Below are 12,528 nucleotides of genomic sequence, written 5' to 3' on the forward strand. Positions count from 1 at the left end.
ACAGGTTAGGTCAGGTCAGGTCGCTCTTTGTTTCGACAGTGCCCTCGGCCTCGACCACCTACACCCACACCCTCCCTTCGACACCGCGCGCTAACCACTACCCATACACAATACATACAATACGATCAAATGCCAACCGACGCCGTCGCTCAACTGCACCGGAAACCGTCTTCAACCACCCTCGTCCTCAAACGAGAATCGCCGCCGAGTCCAGTGCCCAGAGCTGCCGTCGCTCACGGGCGTTATAGGCGACACGCCATGCGTCCCCACGTCTCGAAGAGGCACCCGTCTGACGTCGCAACCATTGACTGCATGTGGACCTCGCCGCGAGTATTCGGGCGGTGCCGTCGGCGTCACTGGCGACACGTCCAGGTCGGTGCCGTTGTACTTTCGCTCGCGATACAACATGCCCTCCTTCTCGCTCAGCTGCCTGCCATCCGCCTCGGCCTCGCCTGGCACATCGCCCTGCATCTCGTAGATTTGCGTTTGCAACGCGTCCACCTCTTCCGGTCCCATGGCCTTGGATGCCATTGGCTCCTTGCCGTGCTTTGTCGACGATCCATCGAGCTCGGCCTTTGACATGCCCTTGTCCTCGATCCCATCGGAGCCTGCATGTGAAGCACCAGCTGCAGAGCTGATTCTGCGCCCGATTTTTGCCTTGAGGTGGCGATATCGCCAGAAGAGTCCACCCAAGGCCAGCACCACCATGACAAAGCTGACACTACCGACCGCAATGCCCGCTGTTACGCCCTTTGTGAGCCCTTGGTCACCTCCACTCGACTCGGACGTGTCGGCTTTCAGAGGTGTGATCGCCACAATCTTTTGCTGACCACTTTCCCGAAAGACGCACTGTGACACGGAAAACTTCTGCCGCTCGTGGTCTACTGTCAAGTAAGCTTCCTGGAGAAATGTGCGACCAAACACATATTGAGTTGAGTTGGATCCTCGCCGCAGCGGAAAGTACAAGCTGCTGTTGGCCAGGCCCCGGTAAGGTGGCTGCGCCGTGAGGTCAAAGGCTGCATATGGGAGGACGATGTCGATCGTTTGCCCTCCACCCGTTGTCCGTCCAAGTGTAAACGTTATGTTGGGATCCATGCTCACGAGTTCTCGGTGCAAAGTCTCGTTAACCAAATACAGCTCGGTCCCCACGTCATACACTAACCCGAAAGCCTGCTCAAACTTCTCACACGATTCCACTGGTAGCCAGATCTCAGGCACAATCGAATCAATGTACATCGTGACTGGCTTCGGCAAAAGATCCTGCGTTGGTTGACCGTGGCTGTCCGCTGAGATGGCCTGCAAGCCCACCACCACGTCTCGTTCGTTGTCAGGAGCAAAGCTGAAGGTCAGGTCGTTGGGTGTGAATCTTGACGAATCATAGCCGCCGAGCGTGAGACTTGCAAGAACCTTGTCAAGACCTGATTATGTGAGTAGCAATCTTCAACTTTGGGATGGGTCGTCGTACGATATTTATTTCCAGCGGTGTACCCATAGGAAAGGCTCGGGATCTGGTTTTGCTCCTTCAGCATGGTCATGTAGCTTGGAGATGGCTCGTTGAACGTCGTAAAATTTGTCGACTTTGGGTGCAGTCCGAATATCCCAAGAAAATACGTCAAGCTCATCATGGCTCCCACGGTCGTGTTGAGCAGCGTTGGCCCTCTTTCACCCAAACCGCCTAGTCCGACAGTCTCGTATCCATACTCTGCAGCCGAGTCATATCCCAAGTCGCTCTCTACAGCGGTCGAAAAGTTTCCGATTGGATCCCAGCTTGACGAGGCCGAAACGTTGAACGCCCATCCACGTTGCTCGTTGCAGCTGCCAAAGTTGGTCGTATACGCGCACCCTTCTGGTTGAACGACCCAGGTCTGTTGGCTAGATGTTGCCGGAAACACTCGAACGAATTGCTGCGGTGTCCCTACTCGGAGTGTAAAGGAGTTCCATTGGCCATCGATGCCATCCCAGTTCTGATCGGGGGTAAAAACCAAGGGATTCGGAAGGTGAGTTGCTCGAGTCGCCAGGTCCACGGCACTGCCACGCGAGGACAATGTGTTGGCCAAAACGTCCGGGATAGAGACTTCTTTTTGCAAGGACATTTTGAAAGGCTTTCAGGAATGCGATGACCCCGAGACTTGCATTTCGAGATGCCTTGGACGACGGGACGGTGTTGTGCACAAGTCCTGACACCGAAGCGACTTGAGGCATCACATACACGGCAACAAAGTTGCCTGGCCATCTTGGATGAGAACATGAAAGAAAGAGTGCTTCAGGCCGAAGGGCCTTTGCTCATCATGGAAAGGCGTCATGCCATTGCTGCGACCGGTCCCGACCAAAGTCTGAAGCAAGGGGACCGTCCACGTCAAAAATGGATGTCTAGTGGTTCGCCCCGACCCTGATCAGCCCTGTGGATGCCCTTGGACCTGTCAGATCCACTGCCGTCTGCAACTCGACCTGAGCCGGCACTCTTGGGCCAGCCAAGCCGGTAAGCACTAGTGAACAACCGCGCCGGAATAGAAATGCTTATTTTCCATTTGCGTCACTTCCACCGAGCTAGGCTTCTTTCGATTCTATAAGCCCCTCGACGAGGCCGCACCGACTCCTATGACAATCTTTGGACGTGCCAAATGATCGACATGTACCAATGATGACGGCTGGAGCTCATCAGTGTGACGAGCTGGCTAGAAGCAAACGGCCTTGACAAAATTGTAGAGCTTAGGCAACACGTGGAGATGCAATCAACCAAGTCTACTTTAGAAAAGATTTGTTTTGATTGTTAAATCTGTCAGGTACATCGGCCACGAAATCTGCTACTGCTGTCGAAAAGAGCCGGGTGGGACTTGGGTTCTAGACTATCTTGAGGCGCCGTAGACGGAATGACAAGACAGGCGGCCGCTGGTGCTCGAAGGAGGAAGGTCCTTGTGGCTGAACAATTCAATTTGCCCTCCAAATCTCGCCGGCAAGTTGCACTTTGCGCTTCCAAAGCCTCTCTGATGTTCCCTCCAAGCTCGCCGCTCTCAACACTGTCTTGTTCTTCTTCTATTCAAATGGGCTTGTCTGCGCATCGCGCCTGATCCATTGGTCACGGCAGCAACATGCCATACCTGAAATCCGCATCAACAGCCGCCCTGCTCTTGTCGACAACTTTTGCCTCTGGATACCGCATTCGACATTCCAGGGATGGATCCATCGGTAATTTCGACTTCTTTAGACCCAAAATTTTGATTCTGACTCCTTGTTAGTTTCTCCTTGGACGTGGAGCAACTCGTCTGGCTCAACCGCAACTGATACATCCACGCCGGCTGTTCCCACAAATCCAATAGTATTTCAAACTCCATCTTCCACACTCCTGGGCACCGCTATCAGCCCAGTAGTATTTCCAACATCACCTCAGATCGTCCGTGGCAACAGATCTCACCATGGAATCGTCGGGGTGTTTCCTCAAAATCAAACAGCTGCTGGAAATGGCTCGAACAACAGTGCTTGCACCATCAATATTTCTGGGGCGACCATCGAAAAATGGTATACTTCCGAATTCATATGGCCAACTCTCTATTTCACGCCACAGTTGATCGACTCTTCTCTCACGTATGCAATAAACAAAGCAGATGCGTTCAACGTTACCACCGCGCTGAGCTGGGCCCTCGGCCTGGCTGTGGTGACTACCATGTCTTGGAACACCGACTTGAGCTCTTCAGTAATACAATTCATTCCCACGACCGCGTCTGGACCGATTGCGGCAGCAACTTCAGTATTGTCGATATCTCAATTTTCACCTGTACCAACTGGGCCTCTTACTGAACCGGACCTGGTCGAATCTTTAGCTCTTAATATAGCTACACCACCCACCGTCACAATCACAGGACCTTCGAACACCGCATATATCGCCCCCAGTGGAACTCCTTTCGTCCAATTCTCACAATATCAAGTTGAGAGATTGGAGACGGCCACGAATGCGCTTGGAAGCGCCGTCTATACTCGTGCGACCAAGACGTACAACATCTCAGATACCTTTGCCTTTGACTATATGGGCAATGTTCTTGACGATTTGTCCACTGCGACTGGAGATGTTCCTACCGAGTTCATTGCGCAGATTCCAGACTCGACCTGCGTTCCGGGGACATACACTGGCTCGGTGACGGTCCTTTTCGTCGTCAATATCGTTTATTCCCTTCACGCCAGAGGGAACATGGTCCACCTAGAATCGTCGGTCGGGCCCCTTGTTCCGCCAGGTCCACAGTCAAAAGCAAATATCGAGACGTCGGCGCCAGTGGAGGCGCCGCAACCGCTGCCTCCCGCGCCGACTTCAGCACACCAGAATGGTCTTACTGGTAATGAAATCGCTGCTCTTCTTGCACTGTTCCAGCACTTTGCAGTCAATATAGCCCACGTCGAGTCCTCTGTCGCCAAAGTTGATTTCCCTTCTCTTGTGCTCATGGGTACTGAAACTTCAGATGCAGAAGCAGATTCGCCTCCGGCTCCTACCGCTGCCAATGGTAACGAAGCTTCCCAAAACGGCAGATCGGGCTCTCAAAACGCGCAGCATCGTGGTCAAGATGGGCCCGGCTCTGACTCTCCTTCGCCAGTGATCGTCATAGGCGGGGACTCTTTCGCCATGGGCTCACCGTCAGCTTTTGTAATCGGCCAGCAAACTCTTGCGCCTGGCGGTCCCGCTATAGCAGTTGGTGGAACAACAATATCCCTGGCTCCTTCAGCCACCGCAGTCGTTGTCAATGGGGTCTCCTCGCCTCTCCCCGACGCCGCAAAAGCCGCACCGAACCCTCCGATCATTACCGTCGGATCGAATGCCTATACCGCAAATGCGGCAACGCAGTATTATCTTGGACCAGGACAGATCTTGACCCCTGGAGGTGCCGCAAACGTGGAAGGAACTGTTGTTAGCCTTGGACCGTCCGCAAGCTATGTGGTGGTAGGAGGATCCACCCAAGCTTTTCAATCCGCAATGATCACTGCTGCGCCAGCCATCGCTGCTGGTAAATTCTTCGCAATCGGTGGACAGGCTCTCGCACCTGGTGGAAATGTTGTCCTAGGTGGAACCACGATATCTCTGGACTTTGGGGGATCCAATCTGGTGGTCAACGGATACAGTGGAGCGCTGGGCGGAGTAGCAGCAAACCAGCCTGTTATTATTGCTGCTGGAAGCAACTACGCCGCTGTAGACGGAACCTCGTTCGTCATAGGAGGACAGACACTCACTCCTGGTGGACGCATCACCGCCGCCGGTACGACTCTTTCCCTTGACGCGTCGGACAAGTCCATCTACGTCAACGGTGTGCCGTCCGCCATTTCCAAAGACTACCCCTTTTCGACTTTATACCCAGCTGTTACGTTCCAAGGCACAACCATCGCACCCAACGCTCAATCTGTTGGCAGTAGTCCCACCTATACCATTGGCGGCGCAACGCTAACACCAGGCGGACGCGTTGTCATGTCTGGGACGACGCTCTCACTCGCCCCCTTCGCCACAGCACTCATAATTAACGGCGCCACCTCGACCCTCAACCCAGCAGTCCTTACTTCCCTTCCTGCGATTCCACTTGGCTCAACCTCTCTCTCGCCCATCCTCGGTCCCGGCCGCACCTACGTCATCGGCTCGCAAACCCTCACACCCGACGGCCGCATCACCGTGTCCGGAACAACGCTATCTCTCCTTTCCACGCCCACCGCCGTCGTCATCAACGGCGCAACCTACGTGCTCTCAGCCCTTCCAGCCAGCGCCGCCGCTCCCGCGCCGACAAACGCGCCGCTCCTCACCCTCGCCGGGCACACATACACAGCGCTATCCGGCGGCAGCGGCGCACAGCCCACGTACATCATCGGCAGCCAAACACTGACGGCAGGCGGCAGCATCGTGCTGGGCAGCGGGACGACAATATCACTTGCGCCACTAGCCACAGCGCTCGTCATCAACGGCGCCACGACTCCGCTCTTCCCGGCCACCGCAACGGCCGCCGCTGGTGCTTCAAACACCCGCAGCAAACGCCCCGAGCTCACCATCGGCGCGTCGACTTACACGGCGCTGCCCGCCGGCAGCCCGGGCGCGGCGCCCACCTTCATCATCAACGGCGTCACGCTCGCGCCCGGCGGCACCGTCGTCCTGGGTCCCGGCTCGACCGTCGTGCTCCAAACTGCCAGCGACGGCGCGGCCGTGGCTGTCGTTGCGGGCGTCACGACGGAGACGTTTGCGACTGGGCCGACGCACACGGGGGCGAGTGCTACGGCCGAGGCGGCAGCGGGGGCGACGGAGACGGGGAAGGGGAAGGGGAAGAAGAGTGCGGCGGCAGCGGCGGCGGCGGCGGCGATGGCGGCGGAAGCTTGGGTCGTTGTTTTGGGGTTGTGGGGGTTCATGGGAGGCGTTTTTTGGTTGCTTTGATACGAAGGGGGAGATTTTTGTCGGAGAGGGGTTTGTTCGGGATGCTGGGTTTTGATGTTGAGTTCTATTGGTTTGCTTGAGATAGAGCCGCCGTTATTCCTGCTTGCAGACTTGTAATTCCGATGCGCATTTTCATATTCTACACACCTTGAGAATAAACTAGAAGCTTGTCCAGCTGAGACCGTGTGGAAAACTACTGTCATTTGGGTGAGAGCTTCATCTGCTTTTGCGGAGAGGGGCCGCAAATTCAAGTTTCTTCAACGGATGGAAAGAGAGGCATTTGGGTGCCTTGAAAAGACCGATGAAGTTGGTACCAGTGCCACCCAGAAAGGGGTTAGCAGCTGCTCATCCAAAGACACGTCATAGTTAATGAGCCATGGACCTGAAAACTGAAAGAAAGGGGGTTATCCAACGTCTCCAAAGTAGACTTGAAGCCATGGCTGTGTATCAATAACGAGATTTGACTTTAGCACTACCTGTTCTGCCATGCTGTCCAAGAAACATCTAGTAGTAGAACATACGAGTTTCCAAATTGAATAGGATTTGCTGCTCATCAAGACACATAGCAATCAAATCATGTCGTCCAAAAATGCATACAAGAACACAATTTCTTCTCGAGCGCCCACCATACCAGCTGGTGCTCCCATCTACTACTGCTGAGTCTCCAGCGTAGCAGTATCACGAATGTTCCTACCGCTCGAACCAACCCCTCATTGACACAGTCAAGGGCACACATCACTGCGCCCGCTCCAACGTGAATCTCATTATAGAAAGGAAACATGTACGTCTCGTGGAGCGTCTTGTCGTCAACGGTGGCGTTGTAGGCCATCGACTCGGTTGTGGAGCTGCTTGAGCTGCTAGGACCGCTGGAACTGCTCGAGCTGTTGGAGCTGCCAGGAGGATAGCCGGCACCACCGCCTCCACCGCCATCGCCACCGGTGGTTTCGCTGGTGCGGTCATCTCTTGCTCGTTCAGAAAGAAGTGTTTGGAGCAAGAGATGACGCCCGCGTCATAAGGCGGCCTGATGATTTCGGCTGGTACATGATTTCAAAGACATCCCAGAGTGGGTTGAGTTCGGTGGTTTCGTGTGGAGAAATGGCTTGATAGTTTGCGAAAGCACGGTGAATGTGGGAAATCTTCGGTATGCGAGCTATGGTGTTGAAGGCATTTTTCGACCGGTGCGTTCAAGATGGGGGAAGGATCTGCGAGCTTCGTTGAGGTACATTAGAGATCTATCCCATAGTCGCCAAGGGAAAACCACTGGGAGATTCTGTCCCCTATATCTAGGCCGAAACACGGCTCTCACGTCAATCACAGACGTGGAACCTGGGAGCCCAGTGTGCTTGTTAAGGTGTGAGTAGGGGTATCATGTATGCCAGGGCTGGAGTGAAAGGGGCCGCCTTCGTAGAAGTCCGAATGGTAGAAGGGGTTTCCGTTGCTTTGATCAAAATGAATCAGCTATCAGAAGGTTCCAAGAGTAATAATTCTAGGATTCGGGGTAGAGGGACACTGATATAAAGCTGAGCTGATGGGCTGGATCCACAATGAATTCAGGATGGACCATCGGACCTCGGACTCCTTCTACTCCCCGAGAGACTTTGGTTCAGGCAAAATAAAGTTGACAAAGATGCTCTGAAATGTTTGAGAGACTATCTGATCCAAATCTTTCTGTACCAAAATCATGTCCGTCCGCGAGAAGAATCTCTGCTGCGTATTGCTGGAGGAAGCCGTAAGAAGTCGTTGGGCTTTCCAATATCAAGATCACCGAGCTCGACGTCCGACACACTCATTGTTGAAGAAGCCGGAGAGTGCGGGGGCAACTGAAGGAGAGGACGAATCGATGACGAGACTGATGCGCCAGTCGAAGACCTTGGTCTGCCGCGTTGTTCAGAAGTGATCGAGGCATCATCCAACTGATCCAGTGCTGAAATGAAACCATCCCTGATGTCTCTCTGATACCACCAAGCGACATAACAGCAGGCTGCCATGAAAGCAGTCGCCACGGCTCCTATCTCAATCCAGTTTTTACTTGAGTGTCTCTGGGCGGCTGTATCGCTTGCCACGTTCACAAATGCCCGGTCGAGATTGAGCCAATCCGTGGCATGGACGTAGCAAAGACAGTTTCGATACGTGCCAACAATCTGCATAGTGGTTGATCCCAGAGCCACAAAAGCTGAGAGCACAAAGACTATCCAGCGGGAAATGCGCAGAACCCAATAACGGCGTCCGCGATTCGGCGTAATTCTTTTCAAGGCCGCAAGTATCAATTGAGCGACCAGGCATCCTGCGTAGCAAAAGAAAGACAGCGAGCGGCAGCCCCAGCCAACTGGAGGTGTTTGATAGGCCTGGAGTCTTGTCAACCTACTTGCTCGCACAGCGTTCGTCAAGCTTACCACTACACCACCTGCGATTGGTGGAAGGGAAATCAGAACAAAGGTAGGGAGGACTATCTTGAGGAAGAAGCCCAGTTTCGTGATCTCCATGTGCTGTTGAAACTCTTCAATGTTCTCCAGCCAAGCCGTCGTTTCTTGTGCCCATCTTTCCTTGTTTTTCCCGCGGCTGCGTAAAGCAACAGGCTGGTAGCGATTTTTGTAAATCTTCGTCAATCCGAAGGATTCCGAAGCGGATGAGCCAATGAAGTGTGATCTCCCTTTGATAAGGCTGGTTACAGTAGGGACACGACGAAGTATGAAATCGCTGGTATCAAAACCCGTAACTATGGAAGCAGCCGAAGGATTGTTGGCAGCCAGAAGGCATCCAGCAGCGATGGCGATGTGAACACAAAGCATCCATTCGACTCCAAAGGCGATGCTTTCGGCGCTATCTTCGTCCGAGGGCTGGGTCCTGATGTCGAGGATGTTGTAGACGAAAGATCCAAGAAAGAAGACAACCGGTGCGCCTACAGCGGAGCCATACGGGATTTGCACATTCATGAGACCTCTGAGTTTCGTCTTCTTCTCCTCGAGCGGGCATGCTTGTAGTGCTGCCAATATTTCCACCCTTGGGTTTATACGAGAACCCATTTTTAAATTGCCAGAGACCACCGCAACAAGCAAGTCGATGCGGTCGTCCAGATAATGCTTGTCCATACTTTTCTTGGTCCGTAAGAACTTCACAATGCGGTGGTCAAGAAGCCCTTCAAGCAGTGCACCCACGAGCATTTCCGATGCTGAAGCAACCACGATGGTGATCCATCCGATGGTGTCGACGAAAACGCAGAGCATAACGACCAAGGACCAGGCAAAAGACACGAGATAGGATGCTAAGCGACTGAGTCGAGTGGATGGATTGATTCGAATTGGACAAGCATATTCAAACTGGATCGACCTCGGAATCGACCCTGAGAATATGATTGATGGCAGAAGAAACTGCACGAGTGGTGCAGCCCACTGGTCCGGCTCATCGACCTTGGAGAGCCCGATGCCAGGGCAGTTCTTGTGGCAGAACTCGTAGGTTATGTAAAGACTCGAGGCCGGGGGGATGTCGTCGGCATATTTTTGTCCGCAAGGTGATGACAGATTGGAGTTGAACATGGGAAGGAACGCATTCTGGCTTCGTGCGAGCTGACAACATGTCGCATCATTGTAGGCAAGCGATATTGGAACCAGCGCTAGAAGGCAACACAAGGCCAGATGTGACATTCGGACGATCCCGGTCGTTTGTGAGGAGTCACGTGGCGTGTGTTGGTCGCTCGTACTTGGTTCCGATCGAAGTAGTAGATTGACAGACGAAAAGCGTGCTGATATTTTCCAAAGACCAGCTGAAAGGCTGCAGAAATGCGAGTGTTGTTGCGATGAGACCCAGGCAGATGGGTCCTAAATATCGAAGCGCTCTTTGGGATTGTCTTGCTCGAGGCACCGGCCTCTTCAAGCATCTCAGCCTCCGGCTCGACCTCGACCCCGAGCCGGCTGCAGTATCTTTCGTCTGTCCAGTGACAAGAATCTGCGCCGCTGTCCTCGTAATATTGGACCTATTCGGCGGACGCCACAGCTTCTCGAAGGCTTCCCCTTGCGCCTAGTCATCTTTATCTTGTCAGCACAGCTCGCATGCACTCTTGGGCTGCAGCGTCGGAGCGCCACGGTGACGCAAGTATGAGGACCCCAAGAAGACAGAGTCTATGGACCATTGATGCTGCCTGGCTGCGAGCAGCGCTCAATCTGTACGTTCAAAAATTGGAGGCGGTCGGTGGTCCAATAAAAAGTCGAGTTGCAGTGTTGGCGCTCAGGAGCAGCGGCGAATCGAGACGACGCAGAAGCGACGTACATGGATGGCATGATGCTGTGAGTGATAAGGGCGAGGCAGGCTGAAGGTGGCAAAGGTCACCAAATCAGTTCAGCTCAGAGCAAGCGGCCTGTTTGGAATCGTTTGAAGCTGTCGATGTTGTCACAAGACACGGCACCAGGTCCCGGCCCGCAGGTCCGCCGTCATCTCTCGCCAACGTGCTGTGGTGGTGGCCCATGGTGTCAAAGGTTGTATAGCCTTGTCAGCAATCGATTTTGTCAGAGAAAATGGACTGGTCGAGCGCGCTTCAGCAGTTCCGTTCGTTCTGCTGTTCAGCAGCCTGGGGTAGCTGCCGCTGGAGATGGCAAAGGCGAAATTAGTCAGCATTTTCGGGGGGCCGTGCCTTTCACACATGGCAAGCCGACACGACAACTCCACCACAACGCTCTCCCTTCACAACGCTTGCCAGTCATTCAGCTTTCGACGAGTCTGTTTTCCTTCAGACTCAGCGGCCAGACTCGCTACCTTCGCATTGTGGGCAACGCTTGTCCCGACTCTCGGATGCCAACGGTCTTAACCCCGGGGTGGGGTGCCACAAAGATGAGCATGGCAGCGTGCAGGTTCCTGAGAGGCGCGAGTTGGCTACCCAATGGCTTTGACTGAGCCTCAACACAGCATTCGTGCCATCTGCACTGCATCTCTCTGCAGAAGAACATGTGGCCGACCTTTCTCTGCAAATACCATGCATGTCTGGAAGCTCTCATCAAAGATCAAATGGAGTACCAGCGCCAACCCGAGAGGACTACTGGAACCGACATGGAAGACTGCCAGCTGTGTCTTGAATAATCCGCGTAGGGTGTTTCAGAGAAAGTCACCAGGCGAATCACCAAGAGATATTCACCATGGACAAAGTCGAAGGAAGTGGAATTGAACCTTGCAATCATTCTTCCCTTGACTTCCATTTGTCCCTCTTCGACCCCTGACTTGGCTATAAGTAAAAGGCCAGTTTGAGCAATTACAGTCAACTTTTCAAACCAGCAGTCTGCCTTCGCTCCCGCAGCTTTCTCATCCAGCTTACCTTCCAGCGCCAATTCGCCAAACTCGAGGTAGCTTCTTTCTCTTCATGGCTTCCCCAGAAACTGAACGTCTATCGCAGATACAAAAATGCGTCTTACCAATCTCATGACCTCCCTCGCAGTAGTCACCTCTGCGACGGCTGGGCCTCTGGGTTACGGCATATGTCAAGCCGGCTGTTCGGGGGTTGTTGTAGCCTGCTACGCTGCAGCTGGATCTACATTCGGCACCGTCCTGGCTGTTGCCGCGCCTCCAGCTATTCTGGTCTGCAACAGTACGTACGGAGCTTGCCAAGCTGCGTGCGCAGCTGTCCTCCTTGCGCCAACTCTTTGAAGATCCACCCAATCCAGAAAAACTCTGGCATATGGTGGCCTGTCAGAATGGCTTGAAGATTCGCTGCCCGCGGCCTTGACTCTCCGATGGAGTGGCTCTTTTGTGTTCCAACATCTCGGAGAAGGAGTCTGAGGACTTCGAAGATAGTATTCTGCAACTATCTCCTCGGTGTTTTTTCCTTTTTTCCTTTTTTTTTTTCTTTTGCAATCCGGTAACTCAATGCAAAGTTGCTCAGACCACCGTGGAGTTGTGACCATATTTATCGCTGGCTAGAGTCGTGTTTGAGCTCAACTAAGACTGGCTTCTTTGTCGTCAAGGCCCTTTGGTGACTGACCTTAACAGACATCCGGAAGCGCTGCCTCAATAGGCAGGTAAGAAGGACCAGCCTTGGCGACCAGCAGTATGAAGAAATGACCCGTTCGCAGCCGCGGAAATTCTCGCGGCCTCTCGTGAGTTCAAAGCTTCGAGGTATGGCTTTCAATTTCTTGCTTCAGCAGAACAATCCACAATCC

At 53.6% G+C, this 12,528-nt stretch overlaps 4 protein-coding genes across 4 annotated transcripts; 2 read left to right on the forward strand and 2 right to left on the reverse strand.

The window, feature by feature from the left end:
- Positions 1-72: 72 nt before the first annotated feature.
- On the reverse strand, positions 73-2,481 carry IWZ02DRAFT_208950 (aspartic peptidase domain-containing protein). The gene is made up of 2 exons (XM_066762676.1): positions 1,466-2,481; positions 73-1,418 (listed from the first exon to the last, which is right to left on the reverse strand). Exons 1-2 carry the CDS (start codon positions 2,091-2,093, stop codon positions 172-174), a joined length of 1,875 nt encoding a protein of 624 aa, XP_066624635.1. The 5' UTR covers positions 2,094-2,481; the 3' UTR covers positions 73-171.
- A 472-nt stretch (positions 2,482-2,953) lies between these two features.
- On the forward strand, positions 2,954-6,566 carry IWZ02DRAFT_209031 (uncharacterized protein). The gene is made up of 3 exons (XM_066762677.1): positions 2,954-3,186; positions 3,237-4,325; positions 4,455-6,566. The coding sequence occupies exons 1-3, from the start codon at positions 3,090-3,092 to the stop codon at positions 6,386-6,388; spliced, it is 3,120 nt and encodes a 1,039-aa protein (XP_066624636.1). The 5' UTR covers positions 2,954-3,089; the 3' UTR covers positions 6,389-6,566.
- Positions 6,567-8,067: 1,501 nt separating this feature from the next.
- IWZ02DRAFT_489056 (uncharacterized protein) lies at positions 8,068-9,921 on the reverse strand (the record flags this gene model as incomplete). Its single annotated transcript, XM_066769526.1, has 2 exons — positions 8,068-8,733; positions 8,782-9,921. 2 exons carry the CDS (start codon positions 9,919-9,921, stop codon positions 8,068-8,070), a joined length of 1,806 nt encoding a protein of 601 aa, XP_066624637.1.
- Positions 9,922-11,445: 1,524 nt separating this feature from the next.
- IWZ02DRAFT_209063 (uncharacterized protein) lies at positions 11,446-12,221 on the forward strand. The gene is made up of 2 exons (XM_066762678.1): positions 11,446-11,610; positions 11,766-12,221. The coding sequence occupies exon 2, from the start codon at positions 11,774-11,776 to the stop codon at positions 12,014-12,016; it is 243 nt and encodes an 80-aa protein (XP_066624638.1). The 5' UTR covers positions 11,446-11,610; positions 11,766-11,773; the 3' UTR covers positions 12,017-12,221.
- The last annotated feature ends 307 nt before the right edge of the window (positions 12,222-12,528 follow it).

This window comes from Phyllosticta citriasiana, assembly GCF_038021145.1.
Source record: "Phyllosticta citriasiana strain CBS 120426 chromosome Unknown IWZ02scaffold_4, whole genome shotgun sequence".
Classification (NCBI taxonomy): Eukaryota; Fungi; Ascomycota; class Dothideomycetes; order Botryosphaeriales; family Phyllostictaceae; genus Phyllosticta; species Phyllosticta citriasiana.

Coding starts and splice junctions, on each gene's coding strand:
- IWZ02DRAFT_208950 (XM_066762676.1), bottom strand. CDS start 2,093: ATGTCCTTGCAAAAAGAAGTCTCTATCCCGGACGTTTTGGCCAACACA. Junction 1,419..1,465: donor CACCGCTGGAAATAAATATC/GTACGACGACCC, acceptor TCACATAATCAG/GTCTTGACAAGGTTCTTGCA.
- IWZ02DRAFT_209031 (XM_066762677.1), top strand. CDS start 3,090: ATGCCATACCTGAAATCCGCATCAACAGCCGCCCTGCTCTTGTCGACA. Junction 3,187..3,236: donor TTCCAGGGATGGATCCATCG/GTAATTTCGACT, acceptor ACTCCTTGTTAG/TTTCTCCTTGGACGTGGAGC. Junction 4,326..4,454: donor ACACCAGAATGGTCTTACTG/GTAATGAAATCG, acceptor CTTCAGATGCAG/AAGCAGATTCGCCTCCGGCT.
- IWZ02DRAFT_209063 (XM_066762678.1), top strand. CDS start 11,774: ATGCGTCTTACCAATCTCATGACCTCCCTCGCAGTAGTCACCTCTGCG.